Source organism: Diplotaxodon limnothrissa, linkage group LG18, assembly GCF_057381915.1.
Source record: "Diplotaxodon limnothrissa isolate DT_005_m linkage group LG18, D_limnothrissa_male_GT1.1, whole genome shotgun sequence".
Classification (NCBI taxonomy): Eukaryota; Metazoa; Chordata; class Actinopteri; order Cichliformes; family Cichlidae; genus Diplotaxodon; species Diplotaxodon limnothrissa.
The window spans coordinates 6,604,911-6,619,572 of record NC_140613.1 but is presented as its reverse complement, the minus strand read 5'-3'; the positions used below and the strand labels follow the sequence as shown (position 1 = coordinate 6,619,572).

General features: G+C 38.8%; 1 protein-coding gene across 4 annotated transcripts in view; it reads left to right on the top strand.

Moving 5' to 3' along the window:
* Window positions 1-14,228, top strand: part of LOC146612998 (cyclin-Y-like) — a 24,450-nt gene extending 10,222 nt beyond the window's left edge. The window contains exons 2-11 of one of the 4 annotated variants that reach the window (XM_085377252.1): window positions 6,685-6,759; window positions 9,992-10,009; window positions 10,292-10,326; window positions 10,469-10,563; window positions 10,653-10,688; window positions 11,557-11,614; window positions 11,963-12,082; window positions 12,511-12,677; window positions 13,065-13,227; window positions 13,978-14,228. In XM_085377252.1, the coding sequence (XP_085233378.1) occupies window positions 6,685-6,759; window positions 9,992-10,009; window positions 10,292-10,326; window positions 10,469-10,563; window positions 10,653-10,688; window positions 11,557-11,614; window positions 11,963-12,082; window positions 12,511-12,677; window positions 13,065-13,227; window positions 13,978-14,094 (884 nt within the window). In that variant the 3' untranslated portion in view covers window positions 14,095-14,228. Of the gene's footprint in view, window positions 1-6,684; window positions 6,760-6,974; window positions 7,001-9,991; window positions 10,010-10,291; window positions 10,333-10,468; window positions 10,564-10,652; window positions 10,689-11,556; window positions 11,615-11,962; window positions 12,083-12,510; window positions 12,678-13,064; window positions 13,228-13,977 lie in introns of all 4 variants that reach the window. The other 3 variants (XM_085377254.1, XM_085377253.1, XM_085377255.1) reach the window with 3 other exon arrangements.
* Window positions 14,229-14,662: the final 434 nt, after the last annotated feature.

Genomic DNA, 14,662 nt, shown 5'->3' with positions numbered 1-14,662 from the left:
TTGATGTAGACATGGGTGTGCCATCAGTAAATGAAACTTAGCCAGGAAACAGATTTTTAGTGCTTTTAGCAGCCAGTTCTGCTATAAAGCACATGCAATGCAAAAAGGTGTATAAATAGATATAAATTTACCAAATGGAAATTACGTTTGAAAAGTTGAGTTATAATTTTTATCTGAATGTCATTTTTTTTCTTCTTTTGCTTTGGGAAATGTCATCTGACTTCTGTGTGTAGAAATCAGGATTAATTCTTGACAATAAGAGGACTCGGTGGACGTCAGAGAGAACCCAGGATCTGGAAACAACGTGGTGACGACTCTGACAAACAGTGCTGTAAAACACTGCAATGCAAAAAAAGTAGATAAAGAGATGAAAACAAATGAGAGTTTTCAGATGTTTTATTTCTATTTTCTCTTGAAATTGTGTAACAAAATTAAAAAAAAAAAAAACAGTAAGAAAAGTAACATTACAGAATATTGCTGAAGTGGCACAACATTCAATATATCCACTTCTTTCCACATCAAGAAGCATTACTATTTTTACGGCACTAGCAGTCATGTGTTTCCCCAGGGACATATGACTGGCTCAGCTCAACATGTTTGCAGAGCTGAAACGACTCAGATAAAGGAGTTAAAATATTCTAAAACAAAGAAAAAGATTACTAGGCACCCTTATTCTTCCTTTGGAGAAAAAAAGTCCATTCAGGTTGCTTTGAAGGAGAAAGTACTTGTTTGGCTTGCTGACTAGTAATGAGAGAGCAATTTGTCTGCCACTACACATCAAGACCACCTCATCCCACTAATTATCACTTCAAAAAGGTCTGCTTGCTTTGAGCTGCTGAGGCAGAAAACTCCTAAAAGACAGTCTCATTTAAATTAATGAGGACTTAGAGGAAGCTGTCAACTCTTGACTATAAAGCTAATCAGAATCAAAAGCACTTTCAAACTGACATGTCACCTGATTTTACCTTGTGACCGATCCCCTTCAAATTCTGCCAAGTCTTCCATGACACGTTTACTTATAATGGTTTTATCTTTCTTGCTGTAACTCATTTCCCAAACTAGTACTTATAGAATTTGGTCATTATTAAAGGAGGGAATAAATAAAAGTGTTACGATGAAGCAATATGCCAATACGTTTAGGTTCAGTCTGTGATATCTTGGCCTAAATGTGCAATTGATGCTACACGAAGCTGAAAATAAGGTTAAGCTCACTGCTTCGTGCATAGCTTCTTGACGAATCTCTCGTTAACCCAGCATGTCATGAAATACAGATCGAGGTGTACTGTACAATGAAGGTGTGATTAGCACTGGTTTTATTTATTCATTTTACTTTTGGTAAGGAGATTGCAGTGAATTTAAACACTCACCACTGGGAGTGTAATGATGCACAGTTGTCTGCGAATGAGAATCCTAAAATGGTAAAAAAAAATTCAAAATTTAATTTACTAGCTGGACCCACATCCTTATTTTAGGATTGCCAGCGTTTTAAAGGCGAATGGCTTAATCAAGAATTGAGCTGCGGTTTGGGGAAAGCCTCGATGTGGACTGACGGCGGCTCCCGGGCCTGGCAGATCCCCGTGTGCTAACGAGAAGTGAAGAAGTGAAAGAATTGAAAAAAGGGGAGCAAGGGTGTGACATGAAAACAAGAACAAGCTTGTAGAACTGGGGGTCATATATAGATTAGATAAGACCCAGAAGGGGCGTGTTTGGAGGTGTGGTCCCAATCCTGAAAGTCAGATAATTTATCTCCAATAAATCTTACTTTATAACTTTTGTCCATAGTAGTCCCTATAGCATAACTGATGTGATTGTGTGTGTATACGTTTGTGCGTGTGCTTATGCTTAAGCTTATCAGTGCTTTCCCAGGGAGCCCCCCCCTTCTCTCCTGGGAATATGAAGCCATGTGTGTGTGCAAGTCCTGTTTGTTTAACTTGGTCTGATACCACTCAAAGCCAGTGGTCAGTGTGTGTGCGTTCAAATAGTGGATGGAATTTTGGAAAAAAAAAACCCTCTAAAACAAAACCAAAAAAATGAAAAAAAGGACCAAAAAAAGAAAACTAACTTAGAAAAGAATAAACTGCTCACACACTGCAGAACTCTAATCTTTTGAATTTAATGCATGTGCTGGTGTTGGACATTTTAAGAGTGCCCTCTCTTCACCACGCAATGAAAAGGCCTGATAAAGATGGTCAGCACCATCATAGATCACATTAATTGGCTGAGTAGGTTTAAAACATGTCTATTCAGGTGTATCAAAGATTATACTGTTAGATATTGTCTCAGGCATTATATATATCTTTTCTGGATTTGTCGAGATGTAATTCTTCACGTACTTGTTCTTATAAGTTTCCTTTTTGTTTTTCTAGTTAGTCTCATAACTCATGCAAAGACAATATGTATTACTCGCAGATGATTCATTTATTAACTGTTTTTCCAATGTAATACGTGGTTCTGTTTGAATATTATTATCACTGATCGCGGTCATATGACCTATCACAGTTTATTCAACATGGCGCCGCTCTGTGTTTCATTATCTGATGAAGAGCAGGTGTGTAGGAAACTTCATACTCTACTTGATGCAGAGTTTGGCAGTGTGCGAAATGTTTCCTGAGATGCTGGTACTCAGAAATCCCTTGCTCTGCTGTTTGAAATGTGGGTAAGGTCCTTCAGAAAGCGATTTCACCTCAGCATTTATTTATTATTAAACACATTCATGTACAGTACATGAATTTAGACAACGCTGCTAAGAGGAAAAAACAATACACATGACTGAACAGTGACCAGAATTACTCTCTGCATGGGAGCGAGTGAGTTTTCATGCTACCACAGACTCCAACAATAACAGTGGCATCACATTCATAACAGTGAACTTTAGATCCTGCTCAGGCAGGCTCTAAAGTTAACAGAGGCAAAGCTGCTCTTAGTGTAGACATGGTCATAAGATAATAAGTCATGGGTGAAGCTTAAATGCCGCAATACAGATAAGAAGTAAAGTAAAATAAGTCAAAATGAATGTGTGAAGTAACTTTCAAGATAAACATCAGAATGTGCTTCACAAGAAGAACTCAATTTATTATTTAAAACTGAAAGTCATCCAATAAGATTTCAATTAATTAAAAAAAACAAACAGCCAATCTTAACTTGTCTGAACATTTAATAAATTCGTTTTTATATGGAAGGACCTATAAGTTTATGAGCAGTAACCCTAAACAGTAACCCTTAGCATCTAGATTCAGTGGTAAAACTAACATTATTAAAGGCATAAAAAATAAATATTTACCTTGAATGGATGAAAAGGACCAGAAGATTTTTGTTTTGCCTGAGCTTTTGGCTATTAGATAGAAAGTTGTTGGACTTAAAGAGCAGAATTGGAGAAATTATTAGCATTAATGTGTCCTTAAAACAAAACAGCAGTACATTGTTGCTGAGGCTGCAACATTCAATACTCCAAATATAACATGTACTTCTACAAAAATTGATGCATTAATACTTTTTGCAATAAATTTTCCTCCATAAGGTTTAAAAAGTAGCAAATCAGACACAGTGTTGGAAACAGTGTAGTGCAGTAGTGGACTGGCCTGTTAAAAGCATGGTGCCTGTTTTTAATCCATTATGTAAGAGTAGTGAGACAGACAGGTAAGTTTGCCAGCTGATAGGTTAGCTGAGCTCCTCCTGTTTCGGTGTGCCAAAGCAGACCACAACTCTCCGTTAAGTTTACTTGAGGTGGTGAATATCATGTGTCAACACATGACACCAGCTACTGTACACCCCGGGAAATCCAGCAGGTTGGCCTAGAGGGACCTAGAGGTCCTGTGAGATTGATTCAGAAGTGCTTCTGCTAGTCAAAAAACACTTCAAGGACCTTGTGAGACCAACAATGTTTAATGTTACATCATCTTTGAACCACAGAAACAACTAGAAAAGTGAAAGCGGTTGTCTCTCTGTGTCAGCCCTGTGTAAGGCTGGACACCAGTCTGCCTCTCACCCTACTGCAGCTGGGATAGGCTCCAGCCTCCCATCGACCCTGAATTGGAAAAGCAGAAGAAGATGGATGGATAGATTTTCTTTGCTATATTTTATAGTCCTGCTGACTAATGTGGCCTTGCCCCAGGCCTACTGGTTTCCTGGAAAGATTCTTGACTGTGGCTCCACCATTGTTCTCTATGCAGTAAAAAGCAGAGTTAGCTGTGTGTGACTGGAAGACTCAAACTGACGCATGCATCATATATTTGACACAGCAGTGGTACATTTGAGAAATCACTCCACCGTGATACAAAGGTATGTGTGTGTGTGTGTGTGTGGGGGTTCCTAATAGTAATAAATTGCAATAAATAAATTGCTAAGTCTGATCTTTATAGAAATGGCAGTATGACGTTGACATACTGGGAACAGGTCAAAGTCTGTGATCACAAATGCAGCAAAGTGAGCGAAAAGTCAAACTACAGCTCTCATGCATCATGGCCTGACTAAAATATATTGTGAAAGGACTGCTACTTAATGCTTTCCTACTCTTTCTTACTACAAGCCTCATCCACCCACTCTCAAATACACAAACATGCTTTTCTTTCTTTTTTTATGTTTTAATGTGTTTTTTTGTCCCGTGTCGGTTGTCACTGGGATAAAGTTTATATATATATATTTTTGCACCCTTGTGCTTTCTTGGCATGCTTTCTTTTAAGTTTCAGACAAATTGAAAACCAGTTAAGCTACCATTTAAACTGCTCCTGACTACTGTTACATAAGGTGCTAACTTGACACAAATCTAATCCAAGCTGGGTCCATTCACCCTGGTGGATTTCAGAGGCTTTTGGCGAGACCAAATCACATGTGCAGCTGTATATTGTAAGAAAGCAGCAGGGGAAACAGCAGCACAGCCCGAACTAATTAGGAGATACCTAATTTGATTAATATTATTCTGGAATACATGAATAAAATGAATCGTTGATTAGCCTAACCTTTCGGCATCAACCAGTTCATCTGTTAATGCTGTTTTTTTTGGCCTAAGACTAGAGTTCATTTGAACTTCAGTTGTTACTTTATGGACAGAAAAAGCTTAAACTAAGCAGACTTATATAACAGGCTTCTAGTAAATCCTACCTGCATCTTAGCTATTTTTACTTTTTATTTTATTGCACACAACAGGAGGTGTTTGTCAAAGTCTGCTGTTTTGCAGAACTGCTGTAATAAGTGAACGTTGTTTCTCCCTGTACAAAACTATTCAAGCAATTTAATTTGTTACTGTAATTGTTATGCAGTGTCACAGCTGTTTTGTTCTCATTTTAATTTACCAGCAGTCATTCGTAGTCCAGCAGTTGCTGGGGCTGGGACAGATGATCAACCATGTGTCCCTCTTGCTGTCTGCATTATAATCAAATAGTCTGGATTTCAATCTGGGGCTTTTCCTGTCGTATTGTAGGAGACTGCATGCCGGGAATGTTTAAAAGCTGACATCACCAAAAACAGGCTCATAAAATGTTTCCAATTTGTTGCAGGACACTACAGGATTTGTAGTGACGAGTTAAGTGAATAATAGCAGATGCTGTACTTGTATCATTTTTGGTGTTGCTTATTCAATTTTGTCATCTGACTTCAATTACTCTCAAATATTTATGCACATGATTGATATGCACGTGATTTCGAATGCCGGGATTTGTTTTTAGATGTGCTGGGTGTGGAAATGATCGCTCGCTGAAGAGAGAAAGCTTCTCACTCATAACAACTGTGCTCTCTGTTGTCAGAGTAGCTGATGTTATCGGCAACGAACAAGGCATGAAAGGATTTTTTGGCATCTGTTCTGAGTCCTTCTGCTGTATAATATGCGTGCACAAATGCCTCGCTGGCCCATGCCTTTAGGCCATGATGCAATCCAGATTAGCTCTGGATGGGAATGATTCATGCCCGGATTTATTAGAGTAGAGGAACAAAAAACAAAACAAAAACCGCACACAGACTTACAAGAGTAACGCCTGTGATTTAAATCAGACTAAACTAGTCATCCTTTATGAGCGAGTCTTCTTATTTGCTGGTTTCTCTGCCACTATAAAAAAGGAGCCCGACCAGAGGTGTGTTATATTGATGACTGCTTGTCGGCCAATGGTGCACGGCTGATTGCCAGAATTTTGGCAAGGAGGTGAAACGTGGATAGAGGGAGAAAATATTACAATTCATTTAAAAATGCAAAATATGAGCTTGGAGGAGCGAGTGCTCTCTGAGCAGCCTTTTAGTTTAATTTCATTTGCAGTATTAGGCATCTGTAGGAATCTATAGTCCTATAACATGTAAGTATTTGCATGCTAATATATTGATAATAATATCAGTTTATACACCAAAGTTGGTTAAACTTGGTAATGTAGTAGATCACACATTTGACTAACAAGCAAAAGATCCCTCCTGGGAGGAGACGCACATCCTTTTGGGGTTTGCCTCATGAAGGGCGTCCTGCATAGAAATCTACAACGTGAAACATGCAGGGCTACCTGCTGTGGGACCCCATTGTGAATCCGCTAAAAGTAGTAGCCTTGGTTTAGCATTTGTGCAAATTAAACACAACATATGTCTGGAGCATGTGTGAATGCTGCACTGAAAAACATTGTGTTTTTTCTACTGTCGTGTTTTTTGGGTTTTTTTGCTCATCTTTGATATTTCAGGAAGGCGTACATATTCTTTGCTCTTTGTTTTTGACAGAGTTGAATATGGAGTACAATCCATCAGACCATCCACGGGCGAGCACAATATTCCTCAGCAAATCACAGAATGACGGTGAGTGGCTTGGTTTTATAGAATTTCACATAACAGGAAATTTGTCTGTTTATTAGGGTTTTTCGGTTCTGGTAATTAAATAATTTAATCACATTTGATACTCACTTGAGAAAGAAATATAGAGAAGGTCAGAAAGAGTTGCATTGTGTCTTTTTATAGATCTAGAGGAAGCATATGATAGGATGCCAAGAGACAATCTGTGGTACTGCATGAAGAAGTCAGGCAGCAAGACAGTGGTGAGGTGTATGATAGCAATGACAGATGGGTTCAAGGTGGGCGTGGGATTCAATTAGGAATTGGCTGCGAGTCCCTTTTTGTCTCAATTGTTATGGACAGGTTGACAGATGAGGGTTAGTCGGGAGTCTCCGTGGACTATGATGTTCACAGACAACATTGTGATCTTTAGTGAGAGTCAGGATCAAGTGGAAGAGAGCCTGGAGAGGTGGAGGTATGCAGTGGAGAGAAGAGGTTTGAAAGTCAGTTGTTATTGAAGGTAGATGTGTTCAAATACCTGGGGTCAAACATCCAAAGCAACAGAAAGTGCACAAGAGAGGTAAAGAAGAGTCTGCAGGGAGGGTGGAGCCGGTGGAGATGAGTTTCAGAGGTGATTTATGACAGAAAGACAGCAACAAAAGTGAAAGGAAAGAAATACAAGATGGAAGTGAGACCTACGATGTATGGTTTGGAGACGACGGCAAGAAGACAGGAGGTGGAGCTGAACATATTATGATTTCCAAGGACGATGAATGTGGAGATGCCAGACAAAAAAGAGACGAGGAAGGCCACAGAGAACATTCATAGATGTACTGAAGAAGGACATGTAGAGGGTTTGTGTGACAAGGAGCAATGTTAGGACAATGTGAGACAGAGACAGAAGATCTGCTGTGATGATCCATAAAGGGAGGAGCTGAAAGACACGTAACAGGTTTCCAGTGTTTATTTTTGATGTAATTATATACAAAAAGACAAAAACCCAACATTTAGAAAGCACAGTTTGCAAAAAACATACAGATAGTGTTGTATATTTCAGAACACAGTTTTGGCTTTATTGACGTTAGCCTGACACGCTGCACTTCCTGTTATCAGCACTGCAAGTTGCTCAAATGCAGTCACAATAAAGAGGGTGTGGGGAAAAGTCTGGACACGTAAATGTTTGCAGCCAGCTGAATTTGTGCTGTTGCATTAAGACTTTTAGCTTCCTGTTGGGGAAAGCTTGCACATATAGAGAGAAAGTGTTACTAAGATCCATTAACGTCCCAGCATGAGATTGTTGTTGTTGCTGGAATTTCAGAAACAACTAAGGATGCTTGCTTTTTATTGCTTTTTAATATTTTATATTGAATTGAATTTCTTTTTGTACGAAGCGTATGAACTTGTTCATGTAGAGAACATCCAAGTGACATTTGATTAATGTTCCTCCTCCAAACAAAGAAGGAATAAAATGATGTGAGATGTGAGTTTCTTTTAAAATATAATCATTGCTTAATATCTGCAACATTTAGAAACAAACTCCATCTTTTTTGTGGCTTTAAACAAAAAAAAAAAAATGGTGCTTTTATAGCTTTCTTTTCTGAAGTCAAAGAATCCCCTAAAGACATCAGTGTTAAATAAATTATACTTGCTGATATTGCTCATGTAGTCACAGAGTGATGTAAGCCTTTGTGCCTCTGAGCTGTTTTATTATCCAGAAATGCTCCAAATATAAAAGCAGTGTTTGCAATTTGTTTTTAACTCTGTCTGCTTTTGGTCTTTTCATATTATCTCTTGTACTAAAAATACGATGCAACACTAGCTCTATCCTTTAATACAGGAATGAGCCTCAACCAAGTCTCAACCAACACCTCATTTCTTAATATTTAGTTAGAAAAATGCAAACAACATGCAGCATTTTACTGAAAGGTGCAAATTCACATTGAAATACAGGATGTAAGACAAAAACAGAGTTTGTGCTATTCAGTGTGCTTGAAAGCCAATGTTTGAATATTTGACCACCTTTATTCTTCAGCACAGCCTAAACTCGCTTTAAGTGGTGTTAAGTGGAACCCAAGTTCCCTGAAGGATATTACAAAAGGCATCTTTGGATATTGGCTGCCTTTTGTTATGTTTGTTGTCCATTTGTCATTGCCCCTTTTCCTCTTTTTGGGAATGACCTTGTTGGCATGGGCATAACTTTGTGCTGAACATTAGGGGGGGGGGGGGGGGGGGGGGTCAAGATCTCTGTCTAAATAAATAAATAAATCTGGGTAAATTCCCAGATGATTAAACATGCAACTATTTTGCTGGTAATACCTGAAATGAGTAAAGAAAATCAACAGCCTATTTATGCAAGATAGTTCATAATTTTATTGAGGGGGTTACATTGGTTGGGTCTGATTATTGGGGGGGTCATAACCCCCCTAACCCCGCTGAAAATTACGCCCCTGCTTGTTGGTGCAACACTACAGTTTTATTACTGCGTGTTTCTCAGTTTCACCTAAAATGAGAACAAATTATGCGTTTTTGTAACAGACTGCTACTAACAATGTGCCTACAGATACAATTTAAAACTGGTTTATACAGGAAAATCATCATTATACAAAGGCTGAACTAAAAATGAGCGACAACACAGCAGCCAGTGTCTAAAGACAAGAAAAAAGACCTTTAGAAGGACTGGAAAACTATTGCCTGAGGCCACTTTAAAAGAATTACACATCTGTCTCCTTGAAAGCAAAATATTAAGAAATGAGTGATGGCTCATGACTGCACAGCTCTGTATTTTGTTTAAAATTCATAGTACTTGGCTTATGAGCATAAAAATGTTGGACAAGTTCTTCAGCTGCTTATGACAGATTGCTTTTGCAGTAGAAGCTTACTTAAAGAGTGATCTTTTTGTCTCAGGTACTTATTTTAGTACTAAAAGTGCTGACACTGTTCCCAGAGAAAAGCCAAAATGTGTGACACAAGTGAGACAAAAAGCAACAATAAATGACTTTATCAGAGATTTCCTCTTTTGTAAGGATTTATTTTGACCCCTTAGATGTATCTCACGACCCTCAGGGATGCCCTCACTGTTATCAGAACCCAAACCATATTAGAATATTTAGGCATTAACATGGTGACATTAGAAATGTTTGTTTGATGATCATTTATGAGGACGTTTTGCTTTGCCCTACAATGTATGCCATTTGTTTCTTTAAATGAATCAGTGACTCTCATGCAAAGAAATAAGGCTGTTGCTTCCTCTTTTTTTCAGAGGTAGCATACAGGACTGGTGAGTAGTGTAACTTTGTCTCCATCTAGTGGCAAAACTGCACATTTCCGCCTCTGTGTCGCAGCTCACTCTTTACTTTTACCCTTTAACACTTCCTTTAACTGTCTTTTCTCAGCAATTTATTGCAACCTTTTTTGCTAGCTGCTATTAACACTTTGCTAATAGTGTTTAGTGTGTTTTACAGTGTTTTACATTTGGTGGGCTTTGTGTTTGGCTTTTTTTTTCCTTCTGGCATTTTAGGAAAAATTACAGATGTTGAATGTCTTCTATTTATTTTTACAGTGCGGGAGAAAAGAAAGAGTCTCTTCATCAATAATGTGAGTGCACAGATTTTTCTGCTATTTTTTTCTTCTTCTTTATTCTTTTTATGCACATTACCCTTGCATGCTATAGATGACACCAAAACATGTGAATTCTAATAACAGTCTTTTGTTTGTGTGTGTGTTTGTGTATTTGTAGCACGGAACTTTGAGGCGCAAATACAGCTCCTGCTCCACCATCTTCCTGGATGACAACACAGTCAGCCAGCCCAACCTCAAATACACCATCAAATGGTTGTAACACCAGGAAGGAAACATTTGTATTTTTTTTTTAACCTACATGCTTTTCTGATATTATTATAAACATTTCTTTCTGTCTACAGTGTAGCATTGGCAATATACTACCATATAAAAAACAGGTAAGGATTCTCATGTTACCTAAAGACTGCCAGTTAATATCTGGGCATCTGATATCAAGGACAATATATTCAGTTTATCCCAAAATCTAAAGGCAGAACTGCTGCCTATTCTGAATGGTTTATTTGTGCTTCTCTTTGTCTTTTTTAAGCTTTTTATGATGAATGCACAAAATTACATCTAAAATTCAGCACAGTTTGAAGTCTGTACTTATGTTTAATCTTCTCAAAGTGTCAAGGGTGTCTGGACTGTTGAAGGATTCAATGTGAGGGATGCAAGACATAAGAGTTATCAGAATAAAACAGGATGAAGAACTTCTAGAACTGAAACAAGAATGCACGAAACACGACACTAAAGAATAACTAAGAACAAACTAATTCAGGAGGGAAAAAATAAGGACGTTGCTAAACAAAATCTGGAAACCAAAACAGAAATCTAAACTTCAAGTCCCAGAATAACACGTAAAGAATTCCAAACCCCACGTAATGACAAACGGCAGGACCTTGACGAGTGTATACTTCTGTGACAGTGATCTGTGTTTTTGGATTTAAGGAAGCTTCAAACTGTTCAGACTCTTCTTGAAACTGTTTCAGTTGCAGTGATCTTTATCCATAACGTAGCCATAATAGTCTACTTTAAAATAGTTAATATGTATCTCTTTACCCAAAACTCCATGGCATTTACAGTTTGTGAACATCTCTGTTTTTGCTACGGTAGTAGCTCACTGTGGCTAGCACACTGAAGCGTACCCTGCCTTTCGCTCTGTGATAACTAGAATAGGCTCCAGGCTCTTTGACCCTGGATTGGATGAGTGTTTGAGAAAGTGGATGGATAGAAGACGGGAAAAATAAATGTTTTATTCCTTTTCAGAGATGCAGACGGTGGGACGCTATTAGATATCTTTGATGAGAGGCTTCACCCTCTCTCGGTAAGATAAGCGATTTCATTTTTAAATCTGTTGACTACCCTGCTGCTCGTTTTGACAAACCTGTGTCAGATGTTCTGTTGTATTTTTAATGCACCTTGGTAGACTCTGGTTCTGTGTGTTAAGATTTTTTTGTCTCCCATTTTAAACCCTTTATTTTTGCTCTCACCGTCTGTTGCTTCATTTTCACTTGCGCACTTTTCTTTATGTCTTGTTGTCTTTCTCACCCTACTCTCTGTTTTGGCTTTTCTTCCTCCTCGCAAAATTGTCATCCACCATCATCCACTTTTCTCACTTTGCCTGATGGTTGTTCTTCTTTTATCCAATCTCTGCCTCCCTTCATTTATCCAGAAATCAGAGGTTCCACCGGACTACAATCAACACGATCCGGAGCAGAAGCAGATTTACCGTTTTGTCAGGACACTGTTCAGTGCTGCTCAGCTCACTGCTGAGTGTGCAATTGTCACACTGGTGAGGCTTATTTATTTGTGTATTGCCATTAAATAATGCATAAAAAAAAAAAAAAAAGGTATCTTCATGACACTTTGCCCCCCTAAGGTGAGATAAGATGGACCTTTCAGTTGTGCGCACACAGTTTGTGTTTAGGCCCCCGGGAAATTGCAGCCTGATATGTTCCGACAACCCAGGCATGTGTGCAAATTGTTGATGAGACTATGCATCATAACTACTGTGATGCATGTGACTATTGTGGGCTCTGAGAGATCAGTGATGAATGTAGTTTGTCATACAGGGGGAAAAAAACCCCAATTGTTTACCTCCCAACACTATTAGTTAGATCAAATCAGGTTCTGTTAGTAAACTGTTTTTTCCATGTTAATGATTATCTGCTGCTTTAATTTTCTATCTAGTTTTCAGTCTTTATCCATGTGATTGTGCAGGTTTATCTGGAGAGGCTCCTGACCTATGCAGAGATTGACATCTGTCCAGGAAACTGGAAGAGGATCGTTCTGGGTGCTATCCTGCTGGCTTCCAAAGTCTGGGATGATCAAGCTGTCTGGAATGTCGACTACTGTCAGATTCTCAAGGACATCACAGTAGAGGACATGTGAGTGATTAGCATTAAGGATGGGAATGGTCTTGAAATTTAGGATTTTATTCGAGGTTTAAGGTTTGATTTGGGAGTCTGTTGGGGACTGGGTCAAAATTTTAAAAAAGACAGAAAAGAAAAACGACAAGCAGCAAGAAAAACCGAAACGATGCTCATGAGATTTGGTGTGATAAGCTTCTTCATCAAGTCATGGATTTAAATCCTCAAGGTTTCAAACAAATACATAAAGAGAATGAAAGACTCAACAACACCTAACTTTGAACTTTGAAAGATGATTTGTGATTTCAAGGAGCCGTTTTTTCTTCTTGATATCACAAAGAAAACATCTTTAAAAAGTCACTGGGGGAGTGCACTGACACAGAAATTGTATGATCATGCGACCAGGAACGAATTGGAGCGACAGTTTCTGGAGCTGCTGCAGTTCAACATCAACGTGCCGTCCAGCGTCTACGCCAAGTACTACTTTGACCTGCGATCTCTCTCAGAGTCGAACAACCTCAGCTTCCCCCTGGAGCCGCTCAGCAGGGAGAAAGCTCAAAAACTGGAGGTGAGACGTCACCGTTAAGGTTTCCATCCGAATTTTTTTTCTTTCTTTTCTATCCATCAAATTACTACATTTTCCCCTTGATTAGTAATCGATGAAAATAAAGAAACTCAAAGCCAATAAATATAGGAGTTATAAATTGTTCCAGATTGTAACAATTCAGCTTTGCCCGATTGCCACCATTATTTCTCAGGGTTAGCAACATAGAGAAGGGAACTAAAGGGATAAGTCAAGTACTGCATTTATTAAAACTAGTTAACTAAAAAGAACCAATTATGTAGCGTGGAGAGACTTTGCTCCTGTAGAGCCTGCTGGCTGTAAGAGACTGTGCATGTCGGAGGTGTCACTGACTGATCAGGGCAACTAATTGCTGATTGGGCTTTCAATTTTGTTTGTATAGCGCCAAGGTGCTTTATTTTGTAAGGTAAAGACTCCACAATAATACAGAGAAAATCCCAATAATCAGACGACCGTCTACGAGCAAAGTACTGGGCAACAGCAGGAAGGAAAAACTCCCTTTTAAGAGGCCGAAAGGAAGAAAAAAAACAAGTTTAGCAGGATAGGACAATTACCTTTACAGATCTTCCGGTGTATTGAAAATGTGTAAAGGGGCATCAAATTGCACTATTTACTTTTAAACAAGATTTGAAAAGTTTTCTAGAAACTAAAACGTTAATGCTTCAATCACATTAAAGCCCTGCACGCAGCCAAATGACAACGATATCTTAAAATTCCTTTATGCCCTTTTTGCAGGCCATCTCCAGGCTATGTGATGACAAGTACAAAGACGTGCGGAAAGCTGCCAGGAAGCGCTCGGCGAGCATGGACAATCTATGCGGGATCCGATGGGTTCCTGCAATCCTCTCTTAACCACTAATATGCTGTCATATAGTGAAGAGTGACATCGTGCTACAGACGCTGCCTGAAGGAGAAAACGTGTGTTTGTGCTCAGTGGAAGTGTGTCAGTGTGAATGGACCCAGGATGCAAAGCTACATTCTGGAACAGCGAGTGTAACCTGGCACCATCCAATGGACCTGGAGTCAAGAATCGCAAACTACAGTTTAAGCGAACAAGACGTGTTTCTACTTTAACTTAATGCCTTCATAGTGCCTCAATATTTTTGTACTGTAAGAGGGAAGGGAGTTACTGGTTGCCACGTCAACCATTCAAAGACATTCGGAGACAACTCTAGTTTTGGAGTATAAAGGAAATCCAGGACAAGACAAAGGTCTGAAACTTTTGAGGACATGGCATTGTCAACCTGTCTCAATGTAAAAAGTCTCAGTTCGGCTTTCTGGTTTTGTCCAGACAAATCTCTCGGTTTTAACTAGCTTCAGAGATTCTAAATAACCTGTCTTTCAGATAACCCTGCGTATTATTTATTTATTTTCTAAGTACTTTTCAACATTTTCAACTGTGTTTGGCAATTAGTAGTGT